This window comes from Saimiri boliviensis, chromosome 1 (assembly GCF_048565385.1).
Source record: "Saimiri boliviensis isolate mSaiBol1 chromosome 1, mSaiBol1.pri, whole genome shotgun sequence".
Taxonomy (NCBI): Eukaryota; Metazoa; Chordata; class Mammalia; order Primates; family Cebidae; genus Saimiri; species Saimiri boliviensis.
This window is the reverse complement of record NC_133449.1, coordinates 76615969-76629537: the sequence shown is the minus strand read 5'-3', so window position 1 is coordinate 76629537 and position 13569 is coordinate 76615969. Positions and strand designations below refer to the sequence as shown.

Genomic DNA, 13569 nt, shown 5'->3' with positions numbered 1-13569 from the left:
AAACACTGAAGAAAATTAAACACAGATAAATAAAAAGACATTCCACATTCATGCATTGTAAGAAAAATACTATTAAAAGTCCATATTACCCAAAGTGATCTACAGAGTCAATGCAATCCCTACCAAAATCTCAATGGCAGGCTTTTTTTTATTTAATTTTAATTTTTGAGACAGGGTCTCACTTTGTCAGCCAGACTGGAGTATACTCCGCAATCTCGGCTCACTGCAGTCTCGACTTCTTGGGCTCAAGCAATCCTCCACCTCAGCCCCCCCATGTAGCTGAAACTACAGGCATGTACCACCACATCCAGCTAGTTTTTTGTACTTTTGGTAGAGACAGGGGTTCGTCATGTTGCCCAGGCTAGTCTCAAACTTCTGAGTTCAAGCTATCCAACCGCCTTGACCTCCCAAAAGTGCTGGGATTATAGGCATGTGCCACCACACCAGGCCTCAATGGCATTCCTTACAAAAATAGAAAGAAAAAAAAATACTAAAATTTATACAGAATCACAGAAAGATCCCAAATAGCAAAAACAATCTTGAATAAGAACAGGGCTGGAGGTATCACATTTTCTAATTCCAAAATACATTACCATGGCTACAGCAATCAAACTAGTATGGGCCAGGGGCAGTGGCTCACACATGTAATCTCAACATTCTGGGAGGTTGTGGCACGAGGACTGCTTGAAGCCAGGAGTTTGTATACCAGTCTGAGCAACATAGTAAGACCCAGTCTCTACAAAACAATTTTAAAAAACTAAAAATTAGTCGGGCGTGATGGCATGGGCTTGTAGTCCTAACTATTTGAGAGGCTGAGGCAGGAAGATCCATCTGAGTGCAGAAGTCAAGGCTGTAATGAGCTATGATCGAACCACTGTACTCCAACCTGGACAACAGAGCAAGACCCTGTCCCTTAAAAATATGCTATATATATGGTACTGACATAAAAACAAACATATGGACCCACAGAACAAAAAGCCCAGAAGCAAATCCAAGCATCTACAGTGAACTGATCTTCGAGAAGGATGCCAGGAAAAGGACGTTCTCCAACACAAGGTGATGGGAAATCCTGATATCCACATACAGAATTAAATTGGATCCTTATTTTACACCATATACAAAAATCAACTTAAAATGGGTTAAAAACATAAAAGAACATTTAAGACCTGGAACTGTAAAACTACTAGAAGGTGACAGGTAAAAAGCTTCTTAAAAAAATAATGCCTCTTGACAATGGTCTAGGAAATAGTTTTTTTGACAGGAACAATAAGCATAGGCAACATAAGCAAAAATACACAATTGAGATCTCATCAAACCAGCAACCTTCTGCACAGCAAACAAACGACAGCATGAAAAGGCAACCTACACAATGGAAGAAAATATTTACAAACCACTTAATATCAAGAATATTTAAGGAACCCATACAACTCAATAGAAAAACAAAAAAACAACTCTATGCAGGGCAAAGGAAATAGACATTTCTCAAAAAAAGACATACATACAGCCAACAGGTATAAAAGCTGCTCAATATTGCTAATCATCATAGAAATGCAAATCAAAAGCATGAGATGCCATCTCACACCTACACTGTAACAGCTATTACCAAAAGATAAATGTTACCAAGTATGTGAAGAAAGGGGAATCCTTATACACTGTTGGTGGGAATGAAAACTGGTACAATCATTTTTGAAAGCAATATGGACATTCCTCAAAAAATTAAACAGATTTTATGTTATGATCCAGAATCCCACTTCTGGATATGTATCGAAAGGAAATAAAATCAGTATCTCAGAGATATCTTCACTCTCACATTCACTGCAGTATTATTATCAAGAGCCAAGATATGGGAAAAAAACTAAATGTCTTTCCACAGATGAACAAAACGTGATACACACACCCACACACCCACACACACACACACACACACACACACAGATTATTCAGCATTAAAAAAAAAAAAAGGAAATCCTTTCGTTTTTGACAATATGACTGACCCCAGAAAAAATCATGCTAAGTGAAATAAACCAGACACAGAAAGATAAATACTGCACAGTCTCACTTACATGATGAATTTAGTCAAAAAAGCAGAGTACAGGAGGAGAAACAAGTTGACATCATTAAAAAAAGTATAAAGTTCAAGTTCTGCAACATGAGTAAATTTTGGAGAGCTCATGTACATCAATGTGACTATAGTTAACAATACTATATTGCACACTTGAGAGAAAATGGTAACTGTGAGGGAATAGATGTGTGAATTAGCTTAATTGTAGTGACTATTTCACAATGTATATGCAGATTAAATCAAGTTGTGTACTTTAAATATATAATTTTTATATATTTGTATATTTCTCAATATTTGCATATTAAATCTCAATTTAAAAAGAAAAACACAGACTTGGAGAAATCATACACAAATTATGTACCTGATAAAAAGATTAACATCCAGAATATTAGTCTGTAGCCCTAGCTATTTAAGAGGCTAAGGCAGGAAGATCACCTGAGTGCAGGAATTCAAGGCTGTAATGAGCTATGATTGAACCACTGTATATATACACATATACACAAACACACAATATATTTATGTATACAAATATATGTATTTATATTATAATAAAAAATACAAATATAATAAAATATAATAAAAAATTAAAAAGTGCAGATGGAGTCTTGCAGGCTGGAGTGCAGTGGCATAATCTCGGCTCACCACAACCTGTGCCTCCCCAATTCATGCTATTCTCCTGCTTCAGCCGCCTGAGTAGCGAGGACTATACGCATGCGCCACCACACTCAGTTAATTTTTTTTTTTTTTTAGTAGAGATGAGGTTTCGCCATGTCGGCCAGGATGGTCTTGATCCCCTGATGTCATGATCCACCTGCCTCAGCCTCCCAAAGTACTGGGATTACAGGCATGAGCCAGAATTTGCTTTTTAAAACTCAAAAGAAAACCAAACAAAAACGGGAAAAGAGACATGAACAGACATTTCTCCAAAGCAAATATGCAAATAGCCAACCAGAACAGGAAAGTGTGTTCAATATAATTAATTATGAGGAAAATGTAAATAAAAACCACAATTAGATACAAATTTACACCTACTAGAATAGGTGAATTTTTTTTTTCCAAAGGGCAAGTAATAAGTATTGACAAGGATGTGGAGAAACCAGAACCCTCTGGTACTGTCGGTGACAATGTAAAATGGTGCAACTGCTGTGAAAAACACTTTGGTGGTTTCTCAAAAGTTAAACACAGAATTACCATGTAATCCAGACATTCTTTTACAGGCAGGTATTTCTTTTTTTTTTTTTTGAGACGGAGTTTCACTCGTTACCCAGTCTGGAGTGCAATGGCACGATCTCGGCTCACCACAACCTCCGCCTCCCAGGTTCAGGCAATTCTCCTGCCTCAGCCTCCTGAGTAGCTGGGATTACAGGCACGCGCCACCATGTCCAGATAATTTTTTGTTTTTGTTTTTGTTTTTGTTTTTGTTTTGTTGTTGTTGTTTTGAGACAAGAGTCTCACTCTGTCACCAAGCACTAGGCTGGAGTGCAGTGGCACAATCTCGGCTCACTGCAACCTCCGCCTCCTGGGTTCAAGCAATTCTCGTCTCAGCCTCCCAAGTAGCTGGGACTACAGGCATACGCCGTCATGCCCAGCTAATTTTTTGTATTTTTAGTAGACGGGGTTTCACCATGTTGGCCAGGATGGTCTCGATCTCTTGACCTTGTGATCTACCCGCCTCGGCCTCCCAAAGTGCTGGGATTACAGGCTTGAGCCACCGCGCCTGGCCTGTATTTTTTTTCAGTAGAGACGGGGTTTCATCATGTTGACCAGGATGGTCTCGATCTCTTGACCTCGTGATCCACCCGCCTCGGCCTCCCAAAGTGCTGGGATTACAGGCTTGAGCCACCGTGCCCGGCCTGTAATCCAGACATTCTACTATGTATAGTCATGTGTCACTTAAGGATAGGGATACATTCTGAGAAATGCCCTCTTGGGAAAATCAGAGTATACTTACACAAAAGATGGTAGCACCTACTACACACCTAGGCTATATGCTATAGTTTACTGCTCCTAGGCTACAAACTTGTACAGCATGTTACTGTACTGAATACTGTAGGCAACTATAACTCATTAAGTTTTCCTGTATGTAAACACAGAAAAGGAAATTCACTGCATTACATTAGGACAGCTATGACAATATTATCAGATGACAGGAATTTTAATAAGCTCCATTATAATCTTATAGGAACACTGTCATATATGTATGTGGTTTGTTGTTGACTGAAACATGGTTATACAATGCATGACTATATATACAAAAGAACTGAAAGCAGAAAACTGAGCAGATATTTGTAAAACCATGTTCACAGCAGCATTACTCCTAAGACCCAAAAGGCTGAAACAACCCAAACGTCCACTAGTGGATGAATAAATATAGTATATACATACAACAGAATATTAGTCATAAAAGAAATGAAATTTTAATGTATGCTATGACAGACTGACTTTGGAAACATTATGTTCGGTGAAGTAAGCCACACACAGAAGGACAAATATTATTTCACTTATATGAGGTACCTAGAATAAGCAAATTCATGGAGACAGAAGATAACAGAATGTAAAACAGTTGAGCATGGTAGCTCACACCTGTAATCCCTGCACTCTGGGAGACTGAGTCAAGAGAACGGCCTGAGTGCAAACACTGGAGACCAGCCTGAGCAATACAAGACCCCATGTCTACAAAAAATAAAAAAATTAGCTGGGCACACTTTAGTCCCAGCTACTCAGGAGCTTCAGGCTGGAGGGTCTCTTGAGCCCAGGAGTTTTAACGTTGCAGCAGTGAGCTGTAATCATGCTGCTGCATCCAGCATGAGTGATACAGCAAAAAAAAGGAATGTAAAATAGAAGAAACCAGGGGCTGAAAGGAGGGAGGAAAGTAAGGGTTATTTTATGAATACAAAGTTACTAGTGATGATGAAAATGTTTTGGGTACTGATAGCAGTGATAGTTACACAACATTATGATTATCTTTAATCCCATTGACTTGTACATGTATAAATAGTGAAAATGGTAAATTTCATGTTATGCATATTTTACCAAAATATAAAAGGAAAAGAAAAAGTACATAGACATTAAAAGCCTTCACCCAAAGCCAGGCATGGTAGCTCATGCCTGTGATCCCAGCACTTTGGAAGGCTGAGGTGGGTGGATCAAGAGGTCAGGCATTCAAGACCAGCCTGGCCAACATGGTGAAACCCCACTTCTACTAAAAATGCCAAAATTAGCCGGGCGTGGTGGCAGATGCCTATAATCTCAGCTACTTGGAAGGCTGAGAGGCAGGAAAATTGCTTGAATCTGGGAGGCAAAGGTTGCTGCAGTGAGCCAAGATTGCACAACTGCACTCCAAAGCCTGGGCAGCAGAGCAAGACTCTGTCATTAATAAATAAATATAGACAGATAGATAGATAAATAAATGCCTTTAACCAAAAACTCAGAACAAAACAGAACACAAAAACCCTCATGGGATCAAATAACATTTTTTAAATCCACAAGAGAGAAAATCTTGCCAGCAGGAGATGAGGAGATACACTTTTTGGTAAAACCTTTTGTTTCTTAAGTTCTTAGTTCATAAAACAATTTACTACTACTAATCATTTCTACTACAAAGTTCTGAGGGGAATAAAAGCGGCTTTAGTATCTTAGACTCACTCAAACTCTTCTTCAAGCATAAAGAGACATTTCAAGTGTATACAACTCTGGAACATAACATGCACAAATTTGTCTTCAGGAAAAACAAAAGCCTACTCTGTGAAATCCGTAAGAAAAAATACATACAAATTAATTCTGGAATAAGGAAGAAAAGAATGAGAAAACCAGATTGAGGAAAAAGAATTCATCAGTCACATACTTAAATACAGCATAATACTAAACAAGTGTAGGAATTATGGTTATACTATATAATCTGTAAATAACAATAAAAACTGGGAGGTGGAAAATCAGGAAGTAGGAGGGAAGTGTTGAATTCCATCATCCTATAGAGAAGAAAAATCATTATTATTACTTCACAATAAAAAGAAATCCACAAAGAAACTGAAAGTTCCCATCAGACACGAGATTTTTACAAATTTCTGAAACATTAAAATGTCTGGAAATATTTTATTTTTATTTTATTTATTTATTTATTTATTATTTTTGAGATGGAGTCTTGCTCTGTCGCCCAAGTAGAGTGCAGTGGCACGATCTTGGCTCACTGCAACCTCCGTCTGCCGTGTTCAAACAATTTTCCTGCCTCAGCCTCCTGAGTAGCTGGGATTATAGGCATGTGCCTCTAATGCCCAGCTAATTTTCCTATTTTTTAGTAGAGACAGGATTTCACCGTGTTTGTTGGGCTGGCCTCAAACTCCTGATCTCATGGTCCTCCCGCCTCAGCATCCCAAAGTGCTGTATTACAGGTGTGAGCCACAATGGCGGCCTGGGAATACCTTTTTAAAATGTAATAGGTAAAGAAAGTTGTAGCTCAGAGTATGTTTTAAGAAAGCTAGAGAGGAGGCAGGTAAGACAATCTTCCAAATATAACTGGGAACGATTCTGTGAGAGTAACAGATTTGATTGACAGAAGGAAGAAACATGGAGATGGAGACAGGACTTAAATCAAGTTTTCTATAAAAAGTGATTCTGTCGGCCATCCATCAGCTGGAAAAACACGAGCAGCCAACATATAGGTAACCCAGATCCACCAGAGATCTTCTCTGGAGGAGAAAATTGTATAAAGTAATTGCATATAAGTATAGATACTGGTATCAGTGTACATTCTCTCATTTCGTCGTACAACCTGAAATGAAAGCTTGATGATACAAATGACAAAAGTAAGAGTCGTGATGCCTCCAATACTATATCCCCAGAAGTTGCCAGACAAGAGCTCCATTTGAGAGACAGCACTATTAGAAAAGCATTTTATGGGCCTGGCGCAGTGGCTCACGCCTGTAATCCCAACACTTTGGGAGGCCAAAGAGGGTGGATCACAAGGTCAGGAGATTGAGATCATTCTGGCCAACATGGTGAAACCCTGTCTCTGCCAAAAATACAAAAATAAGCCGGGCGTGGTGGCACGTGCCTGTAGTCCCAGCTACTAGGGAAGCTGAAGCAGGAGAACTGCTTGAACCCGGGAGGCGGAGGTTGTAGTGAGCCGAGATCGCGCCACTGCACTCCAGCCTGGTGCCTGGAGACAAAGCAAGACTGTCTCAAAAAAAAAAAAAAAAAGTATGACACTCCAGAGTATATACAACATATACCTAGTTGTCTTTTAAAAATATGAATGGGGTTAGGTGTGGTAACTCATGCCTATAATTCCAGCACTTTGGAAGGCCAAGGCAGGGGGATTGCTTGAGTTCATGAGTTTGAAACCAGTCTATACAACATGGCACAGCCTCATCTCTGCAAAAAATACAAAAATTAGCCAGGTGGTGTGCACCTGTAGTCCCAGCTACCCAGGAGGCTGAGGTGGGAGGATAATTGAGCCCAGGAAGTGGAAGTTGCAGTGAGCCAAGACTGCATCACTGTACTCTAGCCTGGGCAACAAAACAAACAGCAAAGGCATATGAAGTGACCCACAATATAAACAATCCAGTACAGACAAGAAATATAAAATGTAACAGAGGAAGAAACAATCCCTCATGGTAACAGTTCCTGAAAGGGCAGGAAGAAATAAGATTAAAATAATAAAATGTAATACAGAATGAGCTATTGCAGTGGCCAGGCTGTAACTCAAGTATAGTTATAACTTCAGATGCTAGCTAGGAGTATGCAACAATGTCTAATAAGGCAGTAATCTAAATATGGGTATAAGGGTGTGCGTGTACACATATGCGCGCGCACACACACACACACACACACACACACACACACACACACGGGGTGCTCGTATCTGTAGTTCCAGCTACTTGGGAGGTTCTCTTGAGCCCAGAAGTTCAAGGCTGCAATGAGCTAATTATACCACTACACTCCAGCCTAGATGAGAGCTGGAGACTCCATCTCAAACAAGCACATGTTAGACACAGGAAGTCAAAGAAAATATACTGAATACCTAGATCATTAATAATCAAAACTATTTAAATTATATTACTAAATATAATGAAAGAAATAACATAATGGAAGAAATTAAATATAACTGAAGAAATCACTATTTATAATAGCAACATTCTGTGAGATTAAGCATAGCATGAAATAAAAATCTATATATGAACAACTTTTAAACTATCAATAATGCAAAAGAAAAAAGAAAAGTATCATACTTCGGACAGAAAGATCGAACTTCAGTTCTCAAATTAATCATTAACATAATGAAAACATTTTACGTGAATGCTAAAATTCATATGAAGAAATAAGACAGAAAAGTTATGACAATAATGAGAAATGCCTAGCTGTCTCAGGCATTTAAAAATATTACAAAGATATAAGTAAAAATAAAGAAAAAAATTAGTATAAACTCTTAACAAACATATTCTTAAAAGACCAGAAAGTAAGTATTTTAGGATTATGGGTAACAGCATCTCTGCTGACTACTGAATTCTGCTGCTGTGCTGTGGAAGCCACCATAGACAATATGTAAAAGAACGAGCATGGCTGTGTAGCAAAAATTTCCAAAAAACAGACAGTTGACTAACAGAGAGTTTATCAATCCCTGATATAGACCATAATTACACATAGAATTAGGTCAGTCTAGAAAGTTCAAAAAATGATGCAGTCAAGACAAAACTGACATCTGAAATCAGAATGAAGAGTTAGTAAACAAATGGAATTGGGAAAATTATGCAACAAAAAAGGGAAGAGAACTGGACACATATATAACACTTTAACACAAATCTTAGCTGGATCAACATTTAAGATATGTAATTGCAACAGAAAATGTATAGGAAAAAACTAAGGAGAATTATAATGCTGGGAATAAAGAAGGCATTTCAAACCAAGATGTAATATCCACTGACCATAAAAACTACAACCACAAATTTGAAACTGACGTTAAAAACCACCTTAAACAAAGCAAAATGCATCAAATCGGGATACAGTCATGAGTTATAATCACAAACCAAAGATCAATTTTAGTGCACATAAAGAGCTCCTAAAAATTAAACAAGAAAAACAATTAATAAATGTCAAAAAATATAAACAGACAATCCCAGAAAAAGCAACAAAATGGCTCTTAAACCAAGATTGGCAAACTCACTCATAATAAAAGAAACGTAAATTTAAAACACCAATGATATCACTTTTTACCCATCAGATTGGCAAAGATCATGAAATCTAATGTGCTGATAAAATTAAGGAGAAAGTAAAACTGTCATACTAGTATTTACCACAAGTTATCCATAGATACACTTTAACCTAGTAATTCTAATTCTACTTATAAGTAGGAATTTATCATAGCTACACAAAAGCTTTGCACAAGGATGAAATGAATATGTTAGAAGTGACTTATCATAGCACTGTTTGTAATAAAACAGACTGGGTGGAGGGTGGGGGAAGATATGCCCACGAATGGGAATTGTTTAAATTATGGTACATACATTTAATTAAACACTATACAATTTTACAAGAAGATAAAAAGCACTTTATATATTGATGAGAAATCTTCAGAACAAATTAAGTTTAGAAAAATAAAAAGTCTGGTTGTTATGCTACTATTGTGAAAAATGAAAAGGAAAAAAAATTTATATAGTTCACTATTTATACAAAAAAATCTGATACACCTGAAAGGGTAAGAACTGCATGCCTGAGGAAAAACATGTAATGTATCTTTTATATTTACTTTTGGAATTTTGAATGATGTGGATATATGCCTATTCAAAAAAACTTTTTTAAGTACAACAGACAAGAAACATACCAATACAACAATTCAGGATAGAAGGGTAGACTGTATAAATGAGAATAACAGGAAAATGTCTCTTTATTAAACCAAGATGGTTTCATGAAGAAGCTCCAAATGACTGACTCTGACTTCCTTCAATTTTACCAGTAACATAGTAAGACATAGACTCGGAAGCCAGATTTCAGTCCCAGCTTGTCCATGTCTTGATCTCCTTAGCTATAAAACAGGATAATAGAATTTACCTCACAGAGAAGCACTTAGAACAGTGTAAGCAAAGCACTCAACAAATGAGAGCTGTTAATATTACCTGTGCAGCAGCCCAAATGCAGTCAATATGTTGGGTACTCAGTCGCCCTTCTGCTGCCAAAAAATTCAAAATCACTTGGCACTGTTTGATAATCTGTAACAGAAAAACTTGGTATCATTAATCTAAAAAATATTCTTCTCTATCAATAGAACAGAGAAGTCATATAACCATCCACAAACCTCAATGTGTAAATTTGGTCCAAATATATGCTCCACCACATTGTTGCTAATAAGCCAGTCTGCAAGTTCTTTTGCAATGGACCTAAAGTAATAAAAATAGTACATTAAAAATCTATTTTTGTCATCTTTTCTCATGTCTAAAAGATAGACTCGATCAAAAACCTAAATTTGTTCCCATACCAATAACAAAGAATTAGATACAATCAGTTTTACAGAATACTACAAAGCATAACTAGAATGAAATATAATGCTGAATTTATAAATTCAAATTCCCCGAGTTTATAAATTCAAATTCCCCGAGTTTATAAACAAGCAACAAATAACTGAAAAGTTAAAGTAACAAGTAACACTAAGTACACAGGTGTAACACTGAATTAGTGAGGTATTATCCTACTCAAGGTCTTTGCCTTCCCCCTTTTTAATTTCCACAGTACGTACTGAAGCATTTAGGAAAGGTTTCCCAATATGCCCTCTATAATGAGATAATATCAGAAAGTAGATTACCAAAAGGATGAACAACAAAAGAATTATCCCCAAGCCAAACTGTAAGTCTCCTGGCTGATACTATTAAAGATGCCACTAACAGATGAAAAGTGAAGTAACAGACATTCATGTACCACATAATAATGATTTGGTCAGTGACAGACCAAAGGGTGGACCAAATATACAACAGTGGTCTCATAAGATTATAATTGACATGAACAATTCCTATCACCTAATGACACTGTGGGAATCATAATGCCATAGAGCATTACTCACCCGTGTGTGGTAATGCTGATGTAAACAAATCTACTGCACTGCCAGTCATATAAAAGTACAGCATCTGCACACAGTATGTAATACTTGATAATAAATGACTGTAACTAGTTTATGTATTTACTTTTTATTTTTAAAGAATACTTTTCCTAGTTTACAAAAAAAAAAACAAAAACAAAAAACAGAAGGCAGTGTCAACATGAGAGAGGACAGCTGCATGAGTATTATTAAAAAGTAAAAAACGGTGGCTCAAGCCTGTAATCCCAGCACTTTGGGAGGCCGAGGCGGGTGGATCACGAGGTCAAGAGATCAAGACCATCCTGGTCAACATGGTGAAACCCCGTCTCTACTAAAAATACAAAACATTAGCTGGGCATGGTGGCGTGTGCCTGTAATCCCAGCTACTCAGGAGGCTGAGGCAGGAGAATTGCTTGAACCCAGGAGGCAGAGGTTGCGGTGAGCCGAGATCGCGCCATTGCAGTCCAGCCTGGGTAACAAGAGCAAAACTCCGTCTCAAAAAAAAAAAAAAAAAAAGGAAAAGGAAAAGTTTATAGAATATTTTTTTAAAAAATACTTTTGGGCCGGGCGCAGTGGCTCAAGCCTGTAATTCCAGCACTTTGGAAGGCTGAGGCGGGTGGATCACGAGGTCAAGAGATCGAGACCATCCTGGTCAACATGGTGAAACCCTGTCTCTACTAAAAATACAAAAAGTTAGCTGGGTGTGGTGGCACATGCCTGTAACACCAGCTATTCGGGAGACTGAGGCAGGAGAATTGCCTGAACCCAGGAGGCGGAGGTTGCGGTGAGCCGAGATCGCGCCATTGCACTCCAGCCTGGGTAACAAGAGCGAAACTCCGTCTCAAAAAAAAAAAGAAAAAAAAAAAACAACAACAACAAAAACTTTTGTACAGCCATACAATATGTTTGTGTTTTAAATAAGAGTCAAAATGTTTAAAAATTTTTTAAGTTTATAAAATTAAATAAAAAGTTAGACTAAGCTAAGGTTAATACTGAAGAAAAAAATTTTTTAAATAATTCACGTAGCCTAAGTAGACAGTCCTTACAAAGTATACAATAGTGTAGAGCAGGCATCCCCAAACTATGGCCCGCAGGCCCCATGAGGCCCCCTGAGGCCATTTATCCGGCCCCCACCGCTGCACTTCAGGAAGGGGCACCTCTTTCATTGGTGGTCAGTGAGAGGAGCACAGTATGTGGCGGCCCTCCAATGGTCTGAGGGACAGTGAACTGGCCCACTGTGTAAAAAGTTTGGGGACACCTGGTGTAGAGTCACATCCAAGGCCTTCACATCTGCTCAGCAATCGCTTACCAACTCACCCAGAGTTGGAGCTGTATAGGATGCTTACCAGGAATGCAACTTCCAGTTCTGCAAGCTCCATTCCTAGTAAGCATCCCATACAGGCAATATCCTATTTTATCTTTTTTGCCAATTTTTTTACATTATTTTTTCTACAGTTAGATACGTTTAGACACATAAATACAAAGTGTTACAACTGCCAACAGAATTAAGTACAGAAACATGCTGTACAGGCTTGGAGCCTAGGAGCAACAGGTTATACCATTTAGGTTTGTGTAAGTTTGCACAATGAAATCACCTCATGATGCATTTCTCAGAATGTATCCCTGTCATTAAGTGCAATATGACTATATTATAAAATAAGTGGAAGAAAATTAGTTTCAAAGTAAAATGTACAATAAAAGGTCCCAATTTTTTCAACATTATATAAAGATAAACTCGAAGAGTTAAGTAATTTACTTTTTTTTTTTTTTTTTTCTTTTTTTTGAGACAGAGTTTTGCTCTTGTTAACCAGGCTGGAGTGCAATGGTGCGATCTCGGCTCACCGCAACCTCCGCCTCCTGAGTTCAGGCAATTCTCCTGCCTCAGCCTCCTGAGTAGCTGGGATTACAGGCACGCGCCACCATGCCCAGCTAATTTTTTGTATTTTTAGTAGAGACGGGGTTTCACCATGTTGACCAGGATGGTCTCGATCTCTTGACCTCGTGATCCACCCGCCTCGGCCTCCCAAAGTGCTGGGATTACAGGCGTGAGCCACCACACCCAGCCCTTAGTAATTTACTTTCTTATTGCAACAAAGAATTACATTCTATAATATAATTGTATATTAACAATTTTTATTTAAAAAAAAACACTAGGAATTATATGGGCCTCAAAAATTAAAATAAAACTAGATATATTTTACCTATTTCTGAGTAATCCTAATGAAGTTATGATCCATAAGATTCAACTCTTATTTATATAACAGTTCAAGAAACAAAACTCTTTAAAAAAAAAAAAAACCCACTATTATGTAAGTCTACTAAAGGACGTTAAAAGGGGACCCAGGCTGGTGCTATGGCTCATGCCCATAATCCCAGCACTTTGGGATACTGAGGTTGGGGAGACTGCTTGAGCCTAGGAGTTCGAGGTCAGGCTGGGCAACACAGT

The 13569-nt window shown here is 37.9% G+C and overlaps 1 protein-coding gene across 3 annotated transcripts in view; it reads right to left on the bottom strand.

Annotated features, from left to right (window-relative positions):
• USP34 (ubiquitin specific peptidase 34) overlaps positions 1–13569 on the bottom strand; it is a 301960-nt gene that overhangs the window by 174957 nt on the left and 113434 nt on the right. For all 3 annotated transcript variants that reach the window (XM_039476272.2, XM_074399446.1, XM_074399451.1), the window contains exons 9-10: positions 10350–10431; positions 10171–10263 (exon numbers count right to left, since the gene is read on the bottom strand). In XM_039476272.2, coding sequence (XP_039332206.1) covers positions 10171–10263; positions 10350–10431 — 175 coding nt within the window. The remainder of the gene's footprint in view (positions 1–10170; positions 10264–10349; positions 10432–13569) is intronic.